Source organism: Terrapene carolina, unplaced genomic scaffold (assembly GCF_002925995.2).
Source record: "Terrapene carolina triunguis isolate 2854851 unplaced genomic scaffold, T_m_triunguis-2.0 Scaffold68, whole genome shotgun sequence".
NCBI classification, from domain to species: domain Eukaryota; kingdom Metazoa; phylum Chordata; order Testudines; family Emydidae; genus Terrapene; species Terrapene triunguis.
Window position 1 is genome coordinate 40675483 of NW_020664419.1, and position 22512 is coordinate 40697994.

A 22512-nucleotide genomic window follows, 5' to 3' on the forward strand; every position below is an offset into this window, starting at 1 on the left:
GAATATCCCAGAGCCCAGCGGTTAGGGTACTCATGTGAGAAAGAGGACTCCTAGAAAGGGGTACCTGTCTGTGGATCACTAGCAGAGATAGGTGCCTCTGGATTTAGGCACTTAACTCTGAGAGAGGGGTGGGGCTTACCACACATCCCTCTTGTCAGTATCTCCCACAGGCAAGCTGACTAGCATGCTGACTTTTGTGGGTGGTGTTTTTAAGTGCCTTTCTCTCACCATGCATTGTATAGGGAGCCTAGACACCTAACTCAGGCTTTGTGGATCACATTACTGTTCCTCTGATTTTCTGGGCACCTAGAAATTAGTCATTTCAACGCTAAGTATTGCAATGCCTAAGTCCTTTGTGGATCTGGGCCTTACTGAAGATGGATTCCAGCATAACTGGATTGAGAATGAGAGAGAGAGAGAGAGAGGTCTTTATTTAAAAAATGAGAAACCACTAAATAGCTCCTAAGGCCAATTTCTGCCCATGGGGTACTCATGGTGGTTCCTGCTGAAGTCAGTGGAAGTTCCATGACTAAAGAGCAGAATTTGGCACTGAGAGGGAGTTTGGCATAAATGGCATGTAGAGGTCTAACTCGCACTAAAAGCCAAGGGGAGATAGCCATCTAGGTTCCATTCATGCCTTTGAAAATCGATATCTTAGTCTCTTTGTTCCAAACATTTTGTTTGCACTAATATGCTTGTGAAGGGCATGGAGCTGCTCAGTAATTATTTAAGAAACTGCTCTGTAATATCTTATAAATACTGTATGTGACCTGATTATTGGGATAATTAGTCTATGGCTACATTGGGTTATTGGGATACTTACTGTATGCATATATTAGTTTAGTTTAATAATAGGTTGTTGGGGAATTCCCCAGGAGCTAAGGACTATCACAAACCTCACCACTTTCCTCTCCACGTGCAAGCCACATTTCTTTGACCTTGCCTTCTGTAGCATAAACTCATACCAACAGGTACATTTGAAGAAAAAAAAAAACCTACCAAAACAAGACTCTCCACTCCACCCCACACACTTCTCCCTCTGAGGAGTGGATGACAGAACGAACATATGACCTGTGTAGTCATATTGCTTCGTGCTCTACTGGAAGGTGCTCAGATACTACAGTGATGAGCATGGTATAAAAACCTATACAGAACAGAATAAAACAGAACAAGCAGGAAGATGGTACAACAGCTACAGATAAAACACTTTATGGTAAACACTTCAAGGGTGTTAAGAGACAAGCCTGAGCTATTAACTGTGAAGAACCTACTTCCTTGGTGCCAGCCACATTACAAAGCCTTGCCAATGCTGGGAATGAACAGATCAAAGGGACAATAAAGAGTTAAAAAGACTCTTTCTGACTGGAGACCAGCTGGTTGTCAGGAAGCTCTTTGTGGGGAACACACTAGCACTCATGAATACCTGTTTGGGAGGTCTGAAGCAGTTAGGCTATCCTAAACTTCCAAGGGATGGCAAGCCATCAGTAAGATAGATATGGTGGGCCTTTATTGTTTGTTACAAAGTCCTTTTTGTCTTATATTATGCTCTGTTCCTAAAGATTAAACTGTACTTCTTGGTTTGAGAAGGTTGTTTTCGGTCACTGAATTTACCACTGATCACACCTGCCAAAGAGTATTACTGCTGATGCTGAACCCAATCAGACCTGCTGGGTAAGCACAGTGGAAGCCCAGGGCCTGGTCTAAGAGTGGGAGAATCCTGGGATTCCACCCGGAGAGCAGTGAAGGCATGGTTAGGGGTCAAAGCCCCAGAAATGGGGCTATGCACTCTGTGAACCAGAAAAGGGCACAGAGTTGCAGCTAGCTCTATAATCAATATAGTGCTCCAAATTCATTACTGAAAGAAAAAACTGAAGAGATCTACTAGGTAACATTCTGAAATCTACTTTGTGCTGGAAATAAAGGCACCTGGGTTAGATCTTCTAGGTCCCATGCATGCTGGGCAGTCTCTTTTTCTCTACATTTGTCAACCAAAGTTGTTTGTACAACTGAGAAAAGTGAATGAATTGAATTTGACATTCAATTTACTGATCATTCATAGCTCTTCTCTCTGAAGCAAAACTACACTAATTTAGATTGATATCAAAAGATATAATTCCTTCTAATGTGTCAGCCTGAGAGAGACAGACAAAAGTTGCAAATCTGAGAGAAAGGTGTCAATACGATGCCCATAAAAGGAGGTCCCTGGCACTTTCTATAAGTGTGATGTGAGGGAATCAATCTATAAACTTGCCCATAAGAACTGAGTCCCCATAACTATCCAGGAGATAGTGGCTAAGCCATCCTACTGTCACATACTAATGAAAATCTGCTGGAAAGCCTAAAGACATATAATTTCATCTCTCTGTCTGAGACTCTTACTGGAAGATTTATCATCTACACCATATGTGCAGATATTTTACACAATTTAATATTTTCAAAATATTCAGAATATGGCTTAGCTGTGTATGTTACTTGTATTATGATTTAAACCTGTACACACTGGTGTATAAATATCAATAACATTTTACAAAAATAATCATCCTTCCTTTTCATCCAGAAGCTTTACCTCAATCATTATGAGTGACTGAATGTGTGTAGCAGCAGGCTCCTTGTCTGTAATCTCAGTCAGCAATTTGCCTGCTGTTTTTGAATTCCCAAACTTTTGCTTCAGAAAAATACAGTACATTTAATTCTTAATGCTAAAAAAATGTTCAGAGCATAATATGCTATTTTTAGTCTTGCCTGATTGATTTTTTTATTGAGATTTTAATAACATTTACACTTTAATTCTCTCTCTAATTTAGCTTGGCTCTCTGAAACTCTTCTTAATGTCAGAATTAATAATACTTGTGTACTGTCAACTCCCAGAAAATGGAAAGACTAATTGATAAAAGAATTAATCTCAAAATGCCTATATGCTTTCCTGCTAGGAAGAGGGACGATACCCAGCCCAAAGCAGAAATGCATGGTATTCAGTCGTGATGTTGCAATGTATCATCCTCTGGAAAACATGCTGTCTGAGGTCATATGGAGTGTGACCAGGAAACACAATGAAACATTGGTTCAACAGCTTAATACCGTGCAGAAAAACCCATTGAACTTCTTCAGTCAGGGTGTGGGTAGCTAGGCACAATAACTTTTCTCAGGTTTCAAACCCTGTGCTGTCCTTAAATCTTGTGGGCACCAAAGGTATAGTTGCTTAGGTTTCCAGTGTGTGTCTGGAGCCACTGGTAATGCTTTTAATTGCAGGAATGGAATGTTTCAGACTAGTTAATGCTGAACTTGGACTTAAACATGTGCTCCTTCTCATACAGGTTTGTAAAGGAAAAATGTCAAGCTTGACAGATATTCCCTGATTCTGTCCCCTTTTATAGTGTCCCCACTTATTACTTGTGCACCCTGATGCATATGTGGCACAAAGAGTCCTGATGGCACTTGGACTGTGGTATGATGGGATGCATCTTAGTACATAAGCTCTTAGAAGTCTATTTCTGTCTGGGGTCCTCCTCGGGTACTTTGCCCTAACATCCATCCTGTGTTTCCCTCTATGTCACGTAACATGGGGGAGCGTACAGCACATGTTCTTTCAACAAAACAAAATATCATGTGGCTGTTAATGCTCGTGAGAGGTATTGACTTGGCAATCCTGTTAAATCAAGTTGCCTGTTTACTCCAGAGCAGTAGCAGGGCAAGCATCAACCCTGCTATGGGACGGGATGGGGAAACTTGCTCTAAGAACAACTGGTCTATTTCTTTCTTTGTGTCCCATGAATCTCGGGGCAGCTCTGAGTCTGCCAATTAGGTGAGCTTATGAGGTGTGAACTGGAACTCAGACACACCAAAATCCATTAAGTGGGAGCAGCTTTTGAATCCAGACCAGCTCGGTAAGGATTAACCTGGCGACCTACAGGATAAAGGGTCTAATAGCTCACAAGCAATGTGCTAATAAATGCTAATGTAATACCTTCAAGAATGAGGCTCCTTTTCTAGAAAGATACATTAATACATTAAGTTCCAGCCTTTTGGTATCTAAAAGGCAGGGTCTTCTACTTTCTGGATCTCCCTCATACTCAAAATCTCCCCCATACTGCTCTGTCTCTTCAAACACACTCTACAATTAAATGCCCCACACAGTTCTTAGATCTCCCTTCTTTTCATCCTGGAGCATCATTACAGACATGGGGAGCAGTTCAGTGTCATCATTTATTTCTGTCCATGGTTTGTTCCTCCATTAAGCCCAGCCTGGACATGTCCCTGCGTAAGTTGTCCTGCCATCAAGTCAGTAGTCAGCCTCTAGGTCAGATGGATTGTGGTTGTGTTTGTATTATTTTCCTTAGCATCTGTCTTGTCTTCTGCAATGCCCAACCATTGTAATCTGCATTGTAAGCAGCTGAGCTGCTAAAAGCTGGTGGAACAAGTGCTATCAAAGCATTAGGAAAAAATATACAAGTAGGCATGGGAGTAAGAGGAGGTACCAGATGACTGGCTAAAGGCAACAGTTGTACCAATCCTGAAGAAAGGAGATCTTGCTGGTGTGACTAATTACAGAGACATATGCTTATTGCAAGTACCGGGGGGGGGGGGAGACATGACAAAAGCAATTGTCCATAGATTAAGGCCAATTTCAGAGGGAGTTGTAGGTGAGGCACAGTGTGGCTGTAGGCCAGGCCAAAGCTGCATTGATCAGATATCTACGCTCTGACAGCTGATTAAGGTGGTGGGAGGAGTAGCAAGAAGGAAATTAATGATGCTTGCTGTTTTCAGTGACTTCTTGAAAGTATTTGATTCGGTTTGGAATGAAGCATTATTAAAAGGAGCAAAATCATATGGAGTTCCAGCAAAGATAACTGCAATTATAAAAGCAATGTGTGAAAACTCCTGCAATATAGTCAAAATTGGTGGAAAACTAAGCAACTGGTTCAAATCAAAGTTTGGTGTAAGACAAGAGGGCATAGAATCACTGCTTTTCATCATGTTCTTAAACTGGACATTAAGAACATTAGATGGGTTGGAGAGTGTGACACTGGATGATGTATAGGTAAACTCCTTTGGTTACACGGATGACACTGTACAGCTGGTGGACACATTTGAATTAATGATGATACTCTTCAGTACCTTGGACAAGTGGTGTAGTTGACTTGGACTTACAATAAATGCCAAGAAGACGAAGTGGTTGCATCTTGGAAAAAGTAGCATAAAGCATTGAAATGCAGCAGTGAATTCAGAATCTTATGTGCATCGAGGAAGCTTAATCAGTGCCGATGGTTCCAGCAAGGATGAGGTTAAAAGGAGATGTGCCTTAGCCACAAGTGCTGCACAGAAATTAACGAAATTATGGACTGATAAAAACATAATGTTTGGCACCAAAGTGAAAATTTATCAAACTAGTGTACTAATAGTATTACTCTCTATGGTCTGGAAGCAGCTGCATTCAATGAAACAGACATCAAAAGGCTGGAGGCAGCAGAGATGAGTGTTCTTTGAAAGACAACAGGTGTAAAGTGGATTTTAAGACAAATGAAGTTAGGAGAGTAGGATGTGATGTCAAGGCATGGGATTGGAGACAATCAAAAATCATTCCCATTAACAGAAATATAATAAAACATCCAAATTTAAATACAAAATTTTGCAACAGAAAAAATCATTAGCAGGATCCTCACACTAACTTAAGAAGGGTTTACATATATATTACCCACATGGATTTTCATGAGAACTCACACCTACACCTCTCACATACACAGCACAGTCCTCTTCCATTTCAGTTACAGGAGTAACTGGTGGTGAAAGGCATCTGCTATCCTCTATGTGATCCGCCCAGAAAGGGAGGTAGGAGATGCTTTCCAGTGTGTCACACAATGATTTGTTTCAGGATTCCTGGTTCAGAAAGAGTGTGATCTTCTTGAATGAAACCTGGCTCTGCCTTTCATAGTGCTGGGTGAAATTTTTCAGCCAAAACTCTTTTTGGTAAAATATGCAGATTTGGCAACACCAAAACATTCTGCAAATTTGTGTTGATTTCACCAGACTGTTCATTGGGGGAGGGCAAGAATCAGAAGAAACCAAAATATTTAGTTCTGACATTTTGAGTTATTCTGGGTTGGCTGATGGCATATTGGGCTGCATTAGTAGGAGCATTGCCAGCTGATCAAGGGACGTGATTATTCCCCTCTATTCGGCACTCGTGGAGTATTGCATCCAGTTTTGGGCCCCTCGCCTCTACAGAAGGGATGTGGACAAATTGGAGAGAGTCCAGCGGAGGGCAAGGAAAATGATTGGGGGCTGGGGCACATGACTTTCGAGGCAAGGTTGAGGGAACTGGGGTTATTTAGTCTGCAGAAGAGAAGAATGAGGGGGGATTTGATAGCAGCCTTCAACTACCTGAAGAGGGGTTCCAAAGAGGATGGAGCTAGGCTGTTCTCTGTGGTGGCAGAACAAGGAGCAATGGTCTCAAGTTGCAGTGGGGGAGGTCTTGGGTATTAGGAAAAACTATTTCACTAGGAGGGTGGTGAAGCACTGGAAAGGGTTCACTAGGGAGGTGGTGGAATCTCCATCCTTAGAGGTTTTTAAGGCCCGGCTTGACAAAGCCCTGGCTGGGATGATTTAGTTGGGGTTGGTCCTGCTTTGAGCAGGGGGTTGGACTAGATGACCTCCTGAGGTCTCTTCCAACCCTAATCATCTATGATTCTATGAAACTAATTTTAGTTTTAAAATTTCCTTGAATTTTATTTCAAATAAATCCAAAATGTTTACAAATGGTCCAAATTAAAATGAAATGTTTTAATTTTGTTGAAATGAAACACTTCATTAGACCCCAAACAATTTTTTAAAACGTTTTGATTCACCAAAAATTTCAAATAACTTTATGGTCCAACCTGAAATGGATTTTTTTTTTCATTTTTCAAAATTTTCCAATAAACCACTAAATCCATTATACAGATATCTCCAGTCTTGGGTACTATGTCTAGCTCTTCCTTGTGCAACTTCAGTGTTACCTAATCTGTGAAATAGATGAGTTATAGTTGCCTCCCTCTGCTAAGGCATATGAGGGCTTGGATAATAAGGGTTGTGATATGCACAGAAATATTAACAGCAATCAGTGGAAAAGCTGGTCATGGTCTCCTGCCTTATACTTTAGTGCACATTGCCCTACTTCAGGAGGGTGGAGTGGTGGGAGGAGGGGAGAGGTGGGGTAGTTCTTTCCCTTTCCCTCAGAGGTGGGAAGATGCAATGCAGCCTGCCAAAAGCAATTGATGTGATACACATGACACTTGGCAGACCTGAGTCTAGAGCAGTGGTGGGCAACCTGCGGCCTGCACCCTGTCAGGGTAATCTGCTGGCAGGTTCGACAGACAGTTTGTTTACATTTGCAAAGCTGCCTGCAGCTCAGTGACCGTGGTTTGCCGTTCCCAGCCAATGGGAGCTGCAGGAAGCAGCAGCCGGCACGCTTATAGTGAGAGATTGAGCGGCTGGAGTCTATTTAGCTTAACAAAGAGAAGGTTAACGGCTGACTTGATTTCAGAAAAAAAATATCTACATGAGGAACAAATATTTGATAATGGTCTCTTCATTCTAGCACAGAGAGGTATAACATGATTCAATGACTAGAAGCTGAAGATAGAGAAATTCAGACTGAAAATAAGGCATACATTTTTAATAGCAAGGGTGATTAATCATGGGAACAATTTACCAAGTCGTGGTGGATTTGCCATCAATGACAATTTTACAATCAAAATTGGATATTTTTAAAGGATATGCTCTAGTTTAAAAGGAATTATTCTGGGGAAGTTCTATGGCCTGTGTTATCCGGGAAGTCAGACTAGATGATCACAGTGATCCTTTCTGGCCTTGAAATCTGTGAGAAAGATGATTTATAATCTCTTACTTTAATCATTCATTGATGTACAGGGTGGAGCAACATAACACTTTGCAAGTGGGTTATTAGTATCTCCCTTGGGGGTGTTTTAATATTTCCTTAGGAAAGTGATCTTGGCATGCAATAGTGAATGCATGACAAATTATTGTTTCCTAATAAAAGGAACTGCCACTTTCCAGTTCAAGCACTGCTACTACAAGATACACATAAATGAAGGAGGAGGTTGTAAAGCATTAAAACATTCCTCTGGGATTAGCTCAGGCCTTATCTGCAAAGGCAGCACTCAGCTGCGAGGAGCGGCACCCAGGAGCCGGCAAACAGGGCTGCTAACAGGGGAGTTTAAGTGGGAGTGAGTCTCATTGGAGGAGAAGGTACCTGTACTTGCGTCTGTCTTTGTAGTGCTTGTGTGTGTAGAGGCCTGTAGGGGCAGTGTGCTGGGAGGGCTGCTGAGCCCGGAGCCCTGATTAGGGGGCGGAGCTTGGCTGATTAGGGGGCCTATAAAAGAGGCCTCCCAGCCGAGCAGCGGCACAGCTGCGAGGAGCGGCACCCAGGAGCCGGCAAACAGGGAAGTTTAAGTGGGAGTTTACAGGGGGAGGTGGAAGGGGAGGCAGGGGGCGCGGTGCGTTGTGTGCTCTGTTTCCCCAGAAGCGGTGGGCAGAGACCACAGCAGCCATGAGCCAAGCAGCGGGGGACAATATGCAGATGATTGCATGCGGCAGCTGTGGTATGTACATGGTCCTCGCTGGGGAGCCTGAACAAAGGTATGTCTGTATGAAATGCCGCCTAATAGACCTGCTAGAGGAAAAGATTAGAGGGCTCCAGATGCAGGTAGATACTCTGGTAGAGTTTAGAAGGGGATTCGAGCAGCTAATGGAGCAGAAGCAAGGTGTGGCAGAAGGGGAATGCTCAGGGGTGCAGGTGGAGGCACAGGCTATGGTCTGTGAGGGGGGAAGGTCAGGGGCAGAGCAAGATCAGTGGAAGCATGTGACTGTGAGGAGCAGGCCAAGGAAAAGGAGGGCTAGTGAGGGGGGAATAGAACTCAGGAACAGGTTTGAGTGTTTGGATAATGAGGAAGAGAGGCAGCAGGTGGTGACTGATGGTGGGAGGCAGAGGAAGAAGAGAAGAGCAGCTAGTCCGATAGAGAGAGGGCAGGAGTTGATGGAGACAGCACCAATACCGGGCCCCAGTAGGATAGAGGATGGCACTACGGGGACTATAAGGGAAAATAGAGAGACACGGGAGGTACGACTACAGGGAACAGGGGATAGATTTGTACAGAGTACTGTCACCAGGCAAAGGCAGGTTTATGTGATTGGAGACTCCTTGCTGAGGAGGTTGGACAGGCCTGTGACCAGAGCAGACCCTGAAAACAGAAGGGTGTGCTGTCTGCCGGGCGCTAAGATAAGGGATGTGGACCTGCGGTTGAAAAGGATCCTAAAAGGAGCAGGTAAGAACCCCTTGATCATCCTTCACGTAGGAACGAACGACACGGCTAGGTTCTCGCTAGAGAGAATTAAGGGAGATTATGCCAGGCTGGGGAAGACACTTAAGGAAGTTGAGGCTCAGATTATCTTCAGTGGGATTCTGCCTGTTCCTAGAGAAGGACAGCAAAGGGCTGACAGAATTGTGAGGATAAATAGCTGGCTAAGGGAGTGGTGCTATAAGGAGGGCTTTGGGATGTATGGCCACTGGGAGGCTTTCGGGGACAGACAGCTGTTCTCGCGGGATGGACTTCACCTGAGTAGGCAAGGAAATAGACTTCTGGGAGGGAGGCTGGCTCATCTCATCAAAAGGGCTTTAAACTAGAAACTTGGGGGAGACGGTTGGGAGATGTTCAGTTAATCTCCACGCCAGATTCCAACACTGAAAATGAGTGTGAGGAGATAAGCACAGACATAGGTAGGGGTAGGGAATTGGACATAAGAAAGAGGGGGTGGATGGACAGCATGGGGTCCGTACCAAATTGCATAACTAATGGGAGAAAGGATAGACACCATACGGTAAGATGTTTATACACCAATGCAAGAAGCCTAGGTAACAAAATGGAGGAATTGGAGCTCCTGGTCCAAGAAATGAAACCTGATATCATAGGAATAACCGAAACGTGGTGGAACGGTAGTCATGACTGGAGTACAGGTATGGAAGGGTATGTGCTGTTTAGGAATGACCGGAAAAAAGGTAAAGGTGGGGGAGTGGCGTTATATGTCAATAATGAGCTAAAATGTAATGAAATAATAAGTGATGGAATGGATAAGACAGAGTCTGTATGGGCAATAATTACACTGCATAAAAGAACTACTAGAGCCTCCCCCGAGATAGTGCTTGGGGTGTGCTATAGACCGCCGGGATCTAGCCTGGAGGCGGACAGAGAACTACTTAATGTTTTTAGGGAAGTAAAAACTGATAAGAACTGTGTCATCATGGGGGACTTTAACTTCCCAGATATAGATTGGGTAACAAATGCTAGTAACAATAATAGGGCTCAGATGTTCTTAGACGTGCTAGCAGATGAATTCCTTCATCAAGTAGTAACTGAACCGACGAGGGGGGATGCCATTTTAGATTTAGTGCTGGTGAGTAGTGAGGACCTCATTGAAGAAATGGTTGTAGGGGACAACCTTGGCTCGAGTGACCATGAGCTAATTCGGTTTAAACTAAATGGAAGGATTAACAGAAATAATACTGTAACTAAGGTTTACAATTTCAAAAAGGCCAACTTTAATAAATTAAGGCAACTACTTAGGGAAGTGGATTGGGCTAACATATTTAGGGATCTAAAGGCAGATGACGCCTGGGATTATTTCAAGCAGAAGTTGCATGAGATGTCTGAGGCCTGTATCCCGAGAAAGGGAAAACGGTTAGTGGGCAGGAGATTTAGACCTAGCTGGATGAGCGGGCGTCTCAAAGGGGCGATTAAGAAAAAACAGAAAGCGTACAGAGAATGGAAGAAGGGAGGGATCAGCAAGGAAACCTACCTTATTGAGTTTAGAGCATGTAGGGATGCGGTGAGAAAGGCCAAAAGCCGTGTAGAGTTGGACCTCGCGAGGGGAATTAAATCCAATAGTAAGAGGTTTTATAGCCATATAAATAGGAAGAAAACAAAGAAAGAGGAAGTGGGACCGCTGAAGAATGTGGATGGAGTGGAAATTAAGAATAATCTAGGCATGGCACAATATCTAAATGAATATTTTGCATCGGTCTTTAATAAGGCTAATGAAGGGTTTAGGAATAGAGGGAGTAGGACAGAGGGGAATAGAGGAGGGGGGATAGACATTACAGTATCAGAGGTGGAAGCCAAACTTGACCAGCTAAACGGGACTAAATCGGGTGGACCGGATGATCTTCATCCTAGAATATTGAAGGAACTGGCGCGAGAAATTGCGAGCCCCTTGGCGACAATTTTTAATGAATCTGTAAACTCGGGGGTGGTACCATTGGACTGGAGAATAGCTAATGTGGTTCCTATTTTCAAGAAGGGGAAAAAAAGTGACCCGGGTAACTACAGGCCTGTTAGTTTAACTTCTGTAGTATGTAAGGTCTTGGAAAAAATTTTGAAGGAGAAAGTAGTTAAGGACCTTGAGGTGAATGGCAATTGGGACAAATTACAACATGGGTTTACGAAAGGCAGGTCGTGCCAAACCAACCTGATCTCCTTCTTTGAGAAAGTAACAGACCTTCTAGATAAAGGAAATGCGATGGATCTAATATACCTCGATTTTAGTAAAGCGTTTGATACTGTTCCGCATGAGGAATTATTGGTTAAATTGGATAAGATGGGGATCGATAGGAAAATCCAGAGGTGGATAAGGAACTGGTTAATGGGGAGACTGCAGCGGGTAGTACTGAAAGGTGAACTGTCAGATTGGAGGGAGGTCACCAGTGGGGTTCCTCAAGGTTCAGTTCTGGGTCCGATTTTATTTAATCTATTCATTACTGACCTCGGAACCAAATGTAGGAGTGAGCTGATAAAGTTTGCGGATGACACAAAGTTGGGAGGTATTGCCAACTCAGAGAAGGATCGGGATATTCTGCAGGGAGACTTGGATGACCTTGTAAATTGGAGTAATAATAATAGGATGAGATTTAATAGTGAGAAGTGTAAGGTGATGCATTTAGGGATGACTAACAAGAATTTCAGTTATAAGCTAGGGACGCATAGGTTAGAAGTGACTGAGGAGGAGAAGGACCTCGGAGTCCTGGTTGATCGCAGGATGACTATGAGTCGGCAATGCGACGTGGCTGTGAAAAAAGCTAATGCGATCTTGGGATGCATAAGGTGAGGTATTTCTAGTAGGGACAGGGAGGTGCTGCTTCCGTTATACAAGGCGCTGGTGAGACCTCACTTGGAGTACTGTGTGCAGTTCTGGTCTCCTATGTTTAAAAAGGATGAACTCAAACTGGAACGGGTACAGAGGAGGGCAACTAGGATGATCCGAGGAATGGAAAACCTTTCCTATGAAAGGAGACTCGAGGAGCTTGGTTTGTTTAGCCTAACCAAAAGAAGGCTGAGGGGGGATATGATTGCTCTCTTTAAATATATCAAAGGGATAAATACCAGGGAGGGAGAGGAATTATTTCAGCTCAGTACTAATGTGGACACGAGAACGAATGGATATAAACTGGCCGTGGGGAAATTTAGGCTTGAAATTAGACGAAGGTTTCTAACCGTCAGAGGGGTGAAATTTTGGAACAGCCTTCCGAGGGAAACAGTGGGGGCGAAAGACATCTCTGGGTTCAAGATTAGACTAGATAAGTTTATGGAGGGAATGGTTTGATGGGATTAGGTGATTTTAATCAATTAGGCAATAACGGCCATCGCTGGTAAAATGAGGGTCTGGCTAGAGAATCTTGCCTGTATGCTCGGGGTTCTGCTGATCGCCATATTTGGGGTCGGGAAGGAATTTTCCTCCAGGGTAGATTGGCAGTGGCCCTGGAGGTTTTTCGCCTTCCTCCGCAGCATAGGGCAGGGGTCGCAAGCTGGAAGATTCTCTGCAACTTGAAGTCTTTAGATCACGATCTGGAGACTTCAACAGCAGAGTTAAGGGAAAGTGGGGGGGTCAGCTTTTGTGGCCTGCATCATGCGGGAGGTCAGACTAGATGACCATATTGGTCCCTTCTGACCTTAAAGTCTATGAGTCTATGAGTCAGTGGAAAACAAATTTTCTGTTTCCTTGTGGAGGAAAAAACAAAAATCAGCTCAGTTAAAAATATCACAGGAGTGGCTGGTAGGATAAGAAAAAGAGCCAAAATCCAGTAAAAAGATATTGACAGAAATGTCCAAAGTCAGGAGAGAAACCTAATTAACTGATATTAATAAATGAAACAATAGAAGACTATTAGGTTGACCAAATGTTATAAAAAGTGGTAAAGCAGATAAAGCCTTGAGACAGCGTAAAGAGAATTGTAAAGACCATTAAGGGCATTAGCAGCTGAAGCCAAGCAAGGTGACCTGGAACTTACAATCTTTTATTGGAATGGCTGGGGAAACACCCTCATGAGAAATATTAAAAATCTGCTATGAAACCCTCAATTTGGCCCAGCTTAGATATTAGTGTTGCCAAAGGATTAAAGGAGACTGCGGAAAAGCAGATGACAACACCAGTTCAAATTCTAGCCAATGGTAATACCATAGATTCCAGTGGATATATACAAGCTAGGGTATTAATGGATATTAACCATGTCCTTACTAGAGCTTTACTGTCTGATTATACCCTCTTGTTCTAATTATTCAGAATATGAATTGCCTAAAGAGGAAAGACCTATAGTGTTGTCAGCTGTACCTAATCTGTGGACAGTCTAATATTTAATAAGCTGTTAAGCAGCAAAGAACAAACAGGTAAATTCCATGGGCATTCCCAAGAAAGTTCTGATGAGAGGCAAAAGTGTCTGGAGTCTGAAAGAACACCATAAGTTGAGGGATATCAAGTAGCAATGTATCAAGGAAAGAGAATGAAGAAATCCAACATGATCTCATATGAAAGTTATGCAATGTGTCCTGCCCTACATAAGGGCTACATTTTTATCTAGAGCAAACTCTTCCTTTCTGGAAGAGAAGGTATAGGGACTTGAACAGTAGTTGCTACAAAAGATAATGGATCAGAGAGTTACATGGGAGAAAAAGGGGAGGAACTGTGCACTGAGAAAATATATTAAGAATGGAAGGGAAACATTATGGGAGAGATTCAGTTTAACAAGAGATATTCTGCTCTTGAGGAAGAGAAGGGACCAGAGTGGACTGATAATTGGCCAAAAGAGGATAACAGACCTGATCAAGCAGCAAGCATTGAAAAAAGCCACCAGAAAGAAAAAGAAAATAAATCTTTATCAATTATTAGGACCCTGGGCTGAGACATCTGTGCTCTAAATAAGAGAGAGAGGTTGGTATGCTGCTTCTTGTGTGCTAAGACTAATACAATCATAATAAGGGTGCTAAATAAACTGAATAATGGTGTCAGATCAATGGTCTATCTAGCGCAATATCCTGTCTTCAGTGGCCAGTAACAGATCATTCAAAAGAAGTGAACGGAACAGGTAATTTTGAGTGATTCATCCCTTGTTTGTCCAGTCCCAGCTTCTGGCAGTTGAAGATGTATGGACACCGGGACATAGGGTTGTGTCCCTGACCATCTTGACTATAGCCATTGATGGACCTGTCCTCCATGAACTTATCTAATTTTTTTAACTCAATTATACTTTTGGCCTTCACAACATCCCCTGGCAATGAATTCCACAGGTTACTGAAAATTCAATTTTTCAATGGGGGAGGGAACAACTTATTTGTGACCTGCTCTATCTAGTTCACTTGTTGATTGTCGCATTTCCATAGGAAAAATCCAAAGATCTGAAGTTAAGAATGATTTTTTAAAAAGAAAATGAAAAATCAGACTCCACTCTAACACTGACACTGTTTTTGCTTTTAAAATTTGACCCAAGTCTAGGTGTACGACATGTATTTTTCCTATGGTAAATTTCCATAATTCTTCTTCACAATTGTATGCACTGTTCAATCAATGCATACACATGATCATATGACTGTTTCCCTGTTCTCCCACCCATCTGTTTGTTTCATCCACTTGTTGCATCTTGCCATTAACCAAGACCCTGATCCTGAAAAGAATTGTCTGTACTTAACTTTCTGCACTGATTTCAATGGCATGAAGTTAACACAAAGTTAAGCACATGTGTACATCTTTGCAGACTCTGACAACAAGACTGTAAGCTTTCTGGGGCCAAGATGTTTTACTAGCTATTTGTATAACCCCTAACAGAGCGGGGACCTGATACCTGTTTGGAGGTTGTAAGTAATACAGAGAATTAAGAATAATAAATACACATCATTATATGCAGTACAGTGTAAGATTTCCTTGAGACTCTGGTGATATTATCCCTTGTCTGCTAGCAGAGAGAGAGAGAGGGTGCATGTCAGGGAAGGATCCTGACAGTGAGATCTATTAGCCTGAGAGATAATCCCTCCAGAGAAGCTGTGGAAGTCCCTTCAATGGGGACATCTAACACTAGTCTGGACAAAGGCACTAGAAATTGTAGTGTTGGGAGCAACCCTTCACTAGAAGAGGCATGGAGTAGACAGCCTAGCAGGCCCTTTTCCATCTCTGATTTGATAATAGATGCACCTCAGAAGAACCAATATCACAGAGATAGCAAATGTTTCAGGGGGAAAAAGAGCTATTTATGTGCATGGGGAAGTGCTCATAGATTCTGCAAAGAGCATGAGGATTTGTTTTTGCTACTGCCTGGCTGCTATTACCAGCCAATGTTTTTACAGCAATTTGTCATTAAAAATAGTAATAAAGAGAGAATTCTTCCTTACTAAAGTGTTACTATATCAAATACTCTTTGCAGGCCAGGACAGGCACTAGTGCTCCCTTTGTGAAATATCAGCTCCATCTTCTGTTTGTAATAATAACACTGAAAGGTGTAGTGTGTGAAGAGGACTTTTGTACAGATTTTTTTTCTGCATAGAAGAGCCTCACTGTGTCTCCTGGAGTTAAGAAGAAGTTTACAAATAGGACAGGGGATGGATACAATAGAAATATTTTTGAGAGATTGCTGCTACCACATTCATGCCTTAACATAAAACAAGGGGATGTTTTGGTGAACACCAGCCCGGCCCAAAGAGTTGCCTTTTTATGTATCTTACTGTTATGGTAAACAAGCTGTTGCCATAGAGGTTGTATCAATATTTTTAAGAGTTTTGAAGGTGGCGGTATTGTTACTTTAACTGGTTTCACAAGGTTCTTGTGCAATAAGAATACATACCTTTCAAGGAGACATGCTGGTCTGATGTAGTAGAGAGCAGAATTACCATAAAGTCATTGGTGGATGGGGAGAAATATACACCTCTCCAGGTACATTATGTTTCTAGATGAGCACAAGTCATCAATGTTGCAGAGGGACTATATGTTGTAGATGGTTAATTCCTAGCTTTTTGGCTCTTAAGGGCTAGCTTCAGAATGGGGGTGGCTGAACTGACTTGTTAAAAATAACAAACTGGCAAATCTTTATCCCCAACACCAACCATTCCCATCCTTTATAACAAACAACTGAATGCAAATAAACCAAGATTTGGTGACCTAGAAATCTAGTCAGGACCCACCTGTTTCCCACGCTCCTGCTGAAATGGTTTTAACTGATCAAAGGGTTGGAGAAAGTGGGACTAGGTAATGTTGCTCGCGGGCTTTATTTAATAAGATACTATTGGTGTACTTGTTGTTTAGGTGCCTCAGGATGTTGTTGTTAAAGTAGGATATTTTAAAATCATGTAGTGCACATCGTTCAAGGTAGATGCAATTAACACAGTTTTAAATTAATCAGTGAAAGAGTCTGATAACTTCCCTACCTCCTTTTCACTCTTCTAAGTTTCTAGTCAGAAGTGAAAAGGCTGGAAATTGCATGAGCAAACATACTCTTTTAGGAGTTTTCAGCCTACTTAGTCATCTTCAAAAATTTATTCCCAGTATGAACTGCCCACTTCACCTTGAATGGTCTCTTACAACTTGTATTAACTCCTTCATGCTAAACAATCTGTTTCACCTTGTATTGAGCTGGGACACTCTGACTACTGTTCCCAGACCTGAAGAAGAGCTCTGTGTAAGCTCGAAAGCTTGTCTCTCTCACCAACAGAAGTTGGTCCAGTAAAAGATATTACCTCTCCCACCTTGTCTCTCAAAAAGTTTAGGTAGCTGTGAGTGAACATTGCATCAAACATTCTACTTCCCATAAAAAAACCCACAAGTGACCCTAAATAAATAAATTAAAAATAACAATTACTCTGAAACAAATCAACCTTTAAAAGAGGTAAATTAATGGAAGTCAAAAACAAAACCCCTACCGCGGTCTTCAGCGTTTATGTAGCAAAAAGGAAGACGTGCCAAACACTCCAGGAAGTTTACTAGGGCCTTCACAATTGCTATTAATTTTTTTGGAAGTTGCTTGGATGCCCCACTGATGGGTGGCAGTATAAATTCCTAAAATAGACTGAGCATTAAGCATTGGATAACCCCTGGTCCTTGCAAACCAAATCCAATCCTTTTTGACATTCTCCCCTCACTACTTCAAATCTATCTGGCTTTGTTTTTTAAAGTCCCAGGTGAAATTATTTGTTGTCCCCATATATAATTCCAGTGGACTTTTGATCTCAGAATCACCACACAAATTTGTCTCTGTAGTGAAAAAGTGTGACTGTTACTGGCAGAGCAGTGAGTGGAGGTTTTTGGTGTATCTGCCTTGCAGCCACAATTCAAAAACAAACTAGTAAACAATAAGACAAGACAATTCTTCAGACAAGTAGTAATAATCATAATCATAATAAAAACAAGCTGCTTTCTATACTTACCAGACTGTCCACATCTATGCTTGAGTTTACTGCCCATTGTAAGGTGCCCATGATATTCATGGCTAAAGTTAGAACAATGCCAGCTTTGCTTTGCCCTTCACCTGCAGGCAGGGGGAAAAAACTGTCTATAAATATGCTTACATGCAAATAAAAAGCCAGTGGCTAGAAGAGAAAATGGGTATGTATATCTCAAAATGTGAATGTCCAGTAAAAGTGTGTGTGTTTGGGGGGTTTTTTTTTGTTTGTTTTTGGTTTTTTTTTTGCTGCTGCTGCTGCTGCTGTTCAAAGAGGAAGCATGTTTTAGCAATTAAAGCAAAGGACTGGGAGTTGGGATTCTGGGTCCTACTCCTGACATTGATACTAGGCTTGCTGTTTGTCAGAAGCTGGGAATGGGTGATAGGGAATGGATCACTTGATGATTACCTATTCTGTTCATTCCCTCTGCGTCACCTGGCATTGGCCACCGTCAGAAGACAGGATACTGGGCTAGACGGACCTTTGGTCTGACCCAGTATGGCCATTCTTATATTCTTATGGATCTGATCTTGTTTTGATGGATGTTAATGGGGAATTTTAGCACTGAATTAAATTGGGAACTGGTTCAGGCCCTATGTGACCTTAATTACTTGCCCTCAAGTTTTTCATTCTAGACTCTATGAATCTATATCAAATCTAGATATCAAAAGAATTAATTATGGAAAGGTTTGTGACTAGAGTTCCATTTTAATGCTACCACCACCAAGATAATTCAATCGGTTTAGTCCACAAGCTGAAGATTGGGTTTTCATCTGTTGGCCAAATTGAGAACAAATTTTTCTTACTATTTACTGAGAGTTGGTGGTATGACTTTTTGTGGGTTGCTTGTTTGATTGCCTTTAATATCAATAGGGTTTAGCTGCCTCTCAGCAAATTCACAGAGACTGTCATGAGTACTATAATCCCTCCATGGTTCTGTTTTGAATCTGACATGCCATTGTATACAGGGCTTAAGATGTCAAATTGGATAAAAGTTTTTGGTTATACTACAGCTACCTTCCTCTGGTTTGTCCATTGCTTCAAAAAACAACCTCCTGTACATTTTTTATAGACTCCTTCCCTTTATCAAAGTAATTATAAATCTGAAGAATAAAAAGGAACATGGTCCTATTGAAATCTGACCACTTTCAGAAAACAAATTCAAAGAAGTTTCAGGTACTGCACCTGCCATTCTGTCTGCCTGCCCATATCTATATATATACACATAATCAAACTTTCATATTTATTAAAATTGTGTTTGTTTTCCTGAGTAATATGAACTTGACTATATACAAAGTGCTTACACAAGATAAACAAACAAGGGGGAAGCGTGAAGATTGCTTCCCCATGATTTTTCCCTGTAACTTTTCAGTTAGTCCCTGGAAATATTAGTTTTAAGTAAAGTGGGTAAACATTTTCAGACAGTGATTCTTTTTTAAGTTGATAATGTCATTTTAAAGGTGTAAAAGGAGGTAGAACATTATGATACAAATTTGTGTAACTTCTAAGAGAAAAACAGATAAAATGAAAAAAATAAATCTGGGCAGATGAAATTTGGATATCTGAACTCTGCCTTTGCTGAATGTATTAATGCAGCTAAATTAGCACAATGTTATTGAATTTGAGAATTAAATTATTCAAATACACAACTGCAAAACTTCATCCAAATCCAAATGTGTTGTCTGAAATCCAGCTGCACACTAATGATTATAGATGGTGCAAAGTGGTGGTCTGGTGTTAACTCCACCTTAATGACGTTTGTTGTCTTGGAGTTGATGATCATAAAGTTCTTTGAGCTCCTTAGCTGAAAAGGGCGATGTTTAAGTGCAAAGTATAGTTTGTGCAAAACTATCTGAAAATAGTCTGCTGTAGACTTCTGCAGAACACTGCCACATTAGTGCAAAAATGATTCTTCTAAATTCCTTCTCTCCTGAGTTTGTGTCAAGCTTCTAGTAATCACAGTGCTAGAAAACTGTACATGTAATATACAATACTTGGCAGTAGAACTTCAAATAAATTTACAAAGGAGAGACTTCCTGTCTGACACAGCTCATAACCTTGGCACTCCCCATTCTGGATAGAGTCTGGATCAATTTAAAACTCTATATCTGGAAGAATATTTAATTAATGTTTTTAGTCTCTAATGTTTTGTTTTTCTCAATTTTAAAATATGACAGATACTGAAATATAATTGTACAGGTAGCTGAGGGCCTATCTTGCTGTAATTTGAAGTCAGTGGAAGTATTGCCATTGACCCCAATAAGAATGGGATTAGGCATCAAACATTTCATATTTTGTGTTGTCCTAGAGAAAAAAATGTGGCTACATATGGTGGATCACATTTTGCTAATTTAGGTCAGAGTGTAACACTTTTTGCAGTATAGCATCACAATGAAATTGTCCATGTACTTTGGTCACCTTTAAAGTTAACATCTTCCAAGAATTACTGTGCAATGGTAGCTGTAATATCAGGGTTTTCCCTTATTTTCAGAATAGGAAATGCCACCTGATTTTGCATTTCACAGGTGGCATTCTGCACCCCATAAGACAGGACCCTAACTGTGATATCTCTCATACTGTTCCCACTATTGTGGGAACAGCTGCTGGTAAATCTTGACTCTTTAATGGTAACCTCTGTGTAAATGATTATATTCAAATAAATTAAACGGACTAACTGACAGTGTTGATTTTCCCTCTTCCAATATTTATTAATGCTATTTTGAAAGCATTTGGACAAGTAAAAATCAAGCAACAATTGCCTTGCAAATTATTGGGTTCTTACAAATGTGTTAATTAGCACAATGTGGATGTTATTAACTAAATGAGAAATCCAGCTAAATACTCAATCAATTCTATACACAGTATTTAGGACCATTCTGTTTGTTATTTTTAAACTATACCTTTCATGAAAATTCTCAATACAAAATGCAGAATAGAGAACTGAGGAGAATTCCTGGAGTGAATATAAGGCTATAGTTCTGTGGAAGGGCTCTGCAAATAGCCACCATAAGAGGCAGGTATTTTTTCATGTCCTTTTTTATGTTAACTGTTTAAAAAAAATCAGAGTTTCAACCTGGAGAAGGGTCTATCCCTTCTCTCCAATCCATGCACACATTTGGCTTCAATGCTAAAGTCCTGAAATCTATTGTGGCAAAGGATGCATTAGCATTCTAAGCACATCTTTTGTCTGAAAGCTGTTGCTGATTCAGTAGAATTAGAGCTGTGCAATGCAATTGTTGGGGGGGGGTTATGGTTTTCTCCCTAAAATCAGGTAAAACTCATGCTTTCGTGTGCAATCTGCTTTGATTTTTCTGACTTGAATTCAAAGATCAATGTAAAATTTGGGAGAGGGGGACAAATGCACATGAACAAGAAACAAAATAACAATAACAGCGTATTACATATATTAAAAACTCATTAAAACTGCTGTGTTTTACACAGGGCTCAGTAATTTTAACATGCAAAGAGAGACCAAAGCAGACAGGCTTTGAGACATTCTGTTTCTGAAGAAATACATTATATTTAACTAAGATTTTCTCTATGACTTCATTTAGATGTTCGCTTTCCATCTTGAACTGTACAGGTACTATGCTGGTCAACGGCCGCCAACTTCTATCCAACAGTGGGAGCATTTCAGCAATGAGTGAGATGGTGAGAGCATATACCATACATAGTTTTATAATTAGTTTAAGTTGTGAGCACTTCAGGGATTCTGGATGGGAGGTGCTAAACTGTACTCTCAGTAGATTGAGCACTAGGCTGAGAGTCAGGAAACATGGGTTCTGTTTCTGACTTGCTGGGTGACCTTATCCAGTTCACCGAATCTTTCTGTTTCTTATATGGGAACAGTAATGTTAACCTAGTTATGCTAAAGCTATGAGCTCTACAGTTGAAGAGCACCATGTAAGTGTACATTTATTGGTATGGGGGTGCACAGTTGTATTAACATAGAGAATTTTTTTAATAGTTACAGTACTGAGTAGGACATTTTTGGTTCACTTTAACATGTTTTTTCCTCACTGGATATTACTTTTAAATTAACTCTTTCAGCCAATTCTGTAAAACATCAGATTTTAGATCATATTAATTACCTCATTTCTAGTTTAACTGATAACTCACAATATTTTGATAGAATAACAATAAATTTGCTATTTTAATGCTTTGTTTTCAGCCTATACAATCCTGCAATAGTTTCTAAATCTGGCCCCTTAAACAGAAGCAAAGCTTTCATTTTAATCTCTCAGTAAAGTTACTGTACCTGTAGTCACAATAGAGATGAATGTCACAGCAATGAAGAAGATGACAAAAATAAGTTCTATTCTCATCTGGAACCAGCGCAGTGTGGACAGGTATAGGAACCAGTTCGCTGTGTGTAAGTTCAGTGCTTTGTGAAATAAGGTTTCAAAATATGGCTGTCGCCCAAAAGCTCTTAGTGTCCATAGCCCCTTTAAGCTTGTAACAAGATGTGTGAAAATTGGACTCCGGGCTGCAAAGTATTTAGATTAAAAACACTATAAACACTCATCCTTCAGTACCTTTCAGAACAGAAATGAGCAAAAAGCCCAACCCCACTCAACAATATAACTATCTTCATTTGTTTAAATTATATGTATTTTCTTATTTTTCTTTCACAAATACCATCAACATACTCATAGGACATGATATATGGTAATAGTGGTCCTATAAATGTGATGAAATTCCATTCAATGTATAATCTATGAGCGAACATTTTATTTGTTTGCAGCTAGTATAATTACTTGTAGAAACCCCT

At 40.9% G+C, this 22512-nt stretch overlaps 1 protein-coding gene across 1 annotated transcript in view; it reads right to left on the minus strand.

Annotated features, from left to right (window-relative positions):
* CFTR (CF transmembrane conductance regulator) overlaps window positions 1-22512 on the minus strand; it is a 136085-nt gene that overhangs the window by 42972 nt on the left and 70601 nt on the right. Inside the window, exons 20-21 of the mRNA XM_026648922.1 lie at window positions 22000-22227; window positions 17727-17827 (exon numbers count right to left, since the gene is read on the minus strand). Coding sequence (XP_026504707.1) covers window positions 17727-17827; window positions 22000-22227 — 329 coding nt within the window. The remainder of the gene's footprint in view (window positions 1-17726; window positions 17828-21999; window positions 22228-22512) is intronic.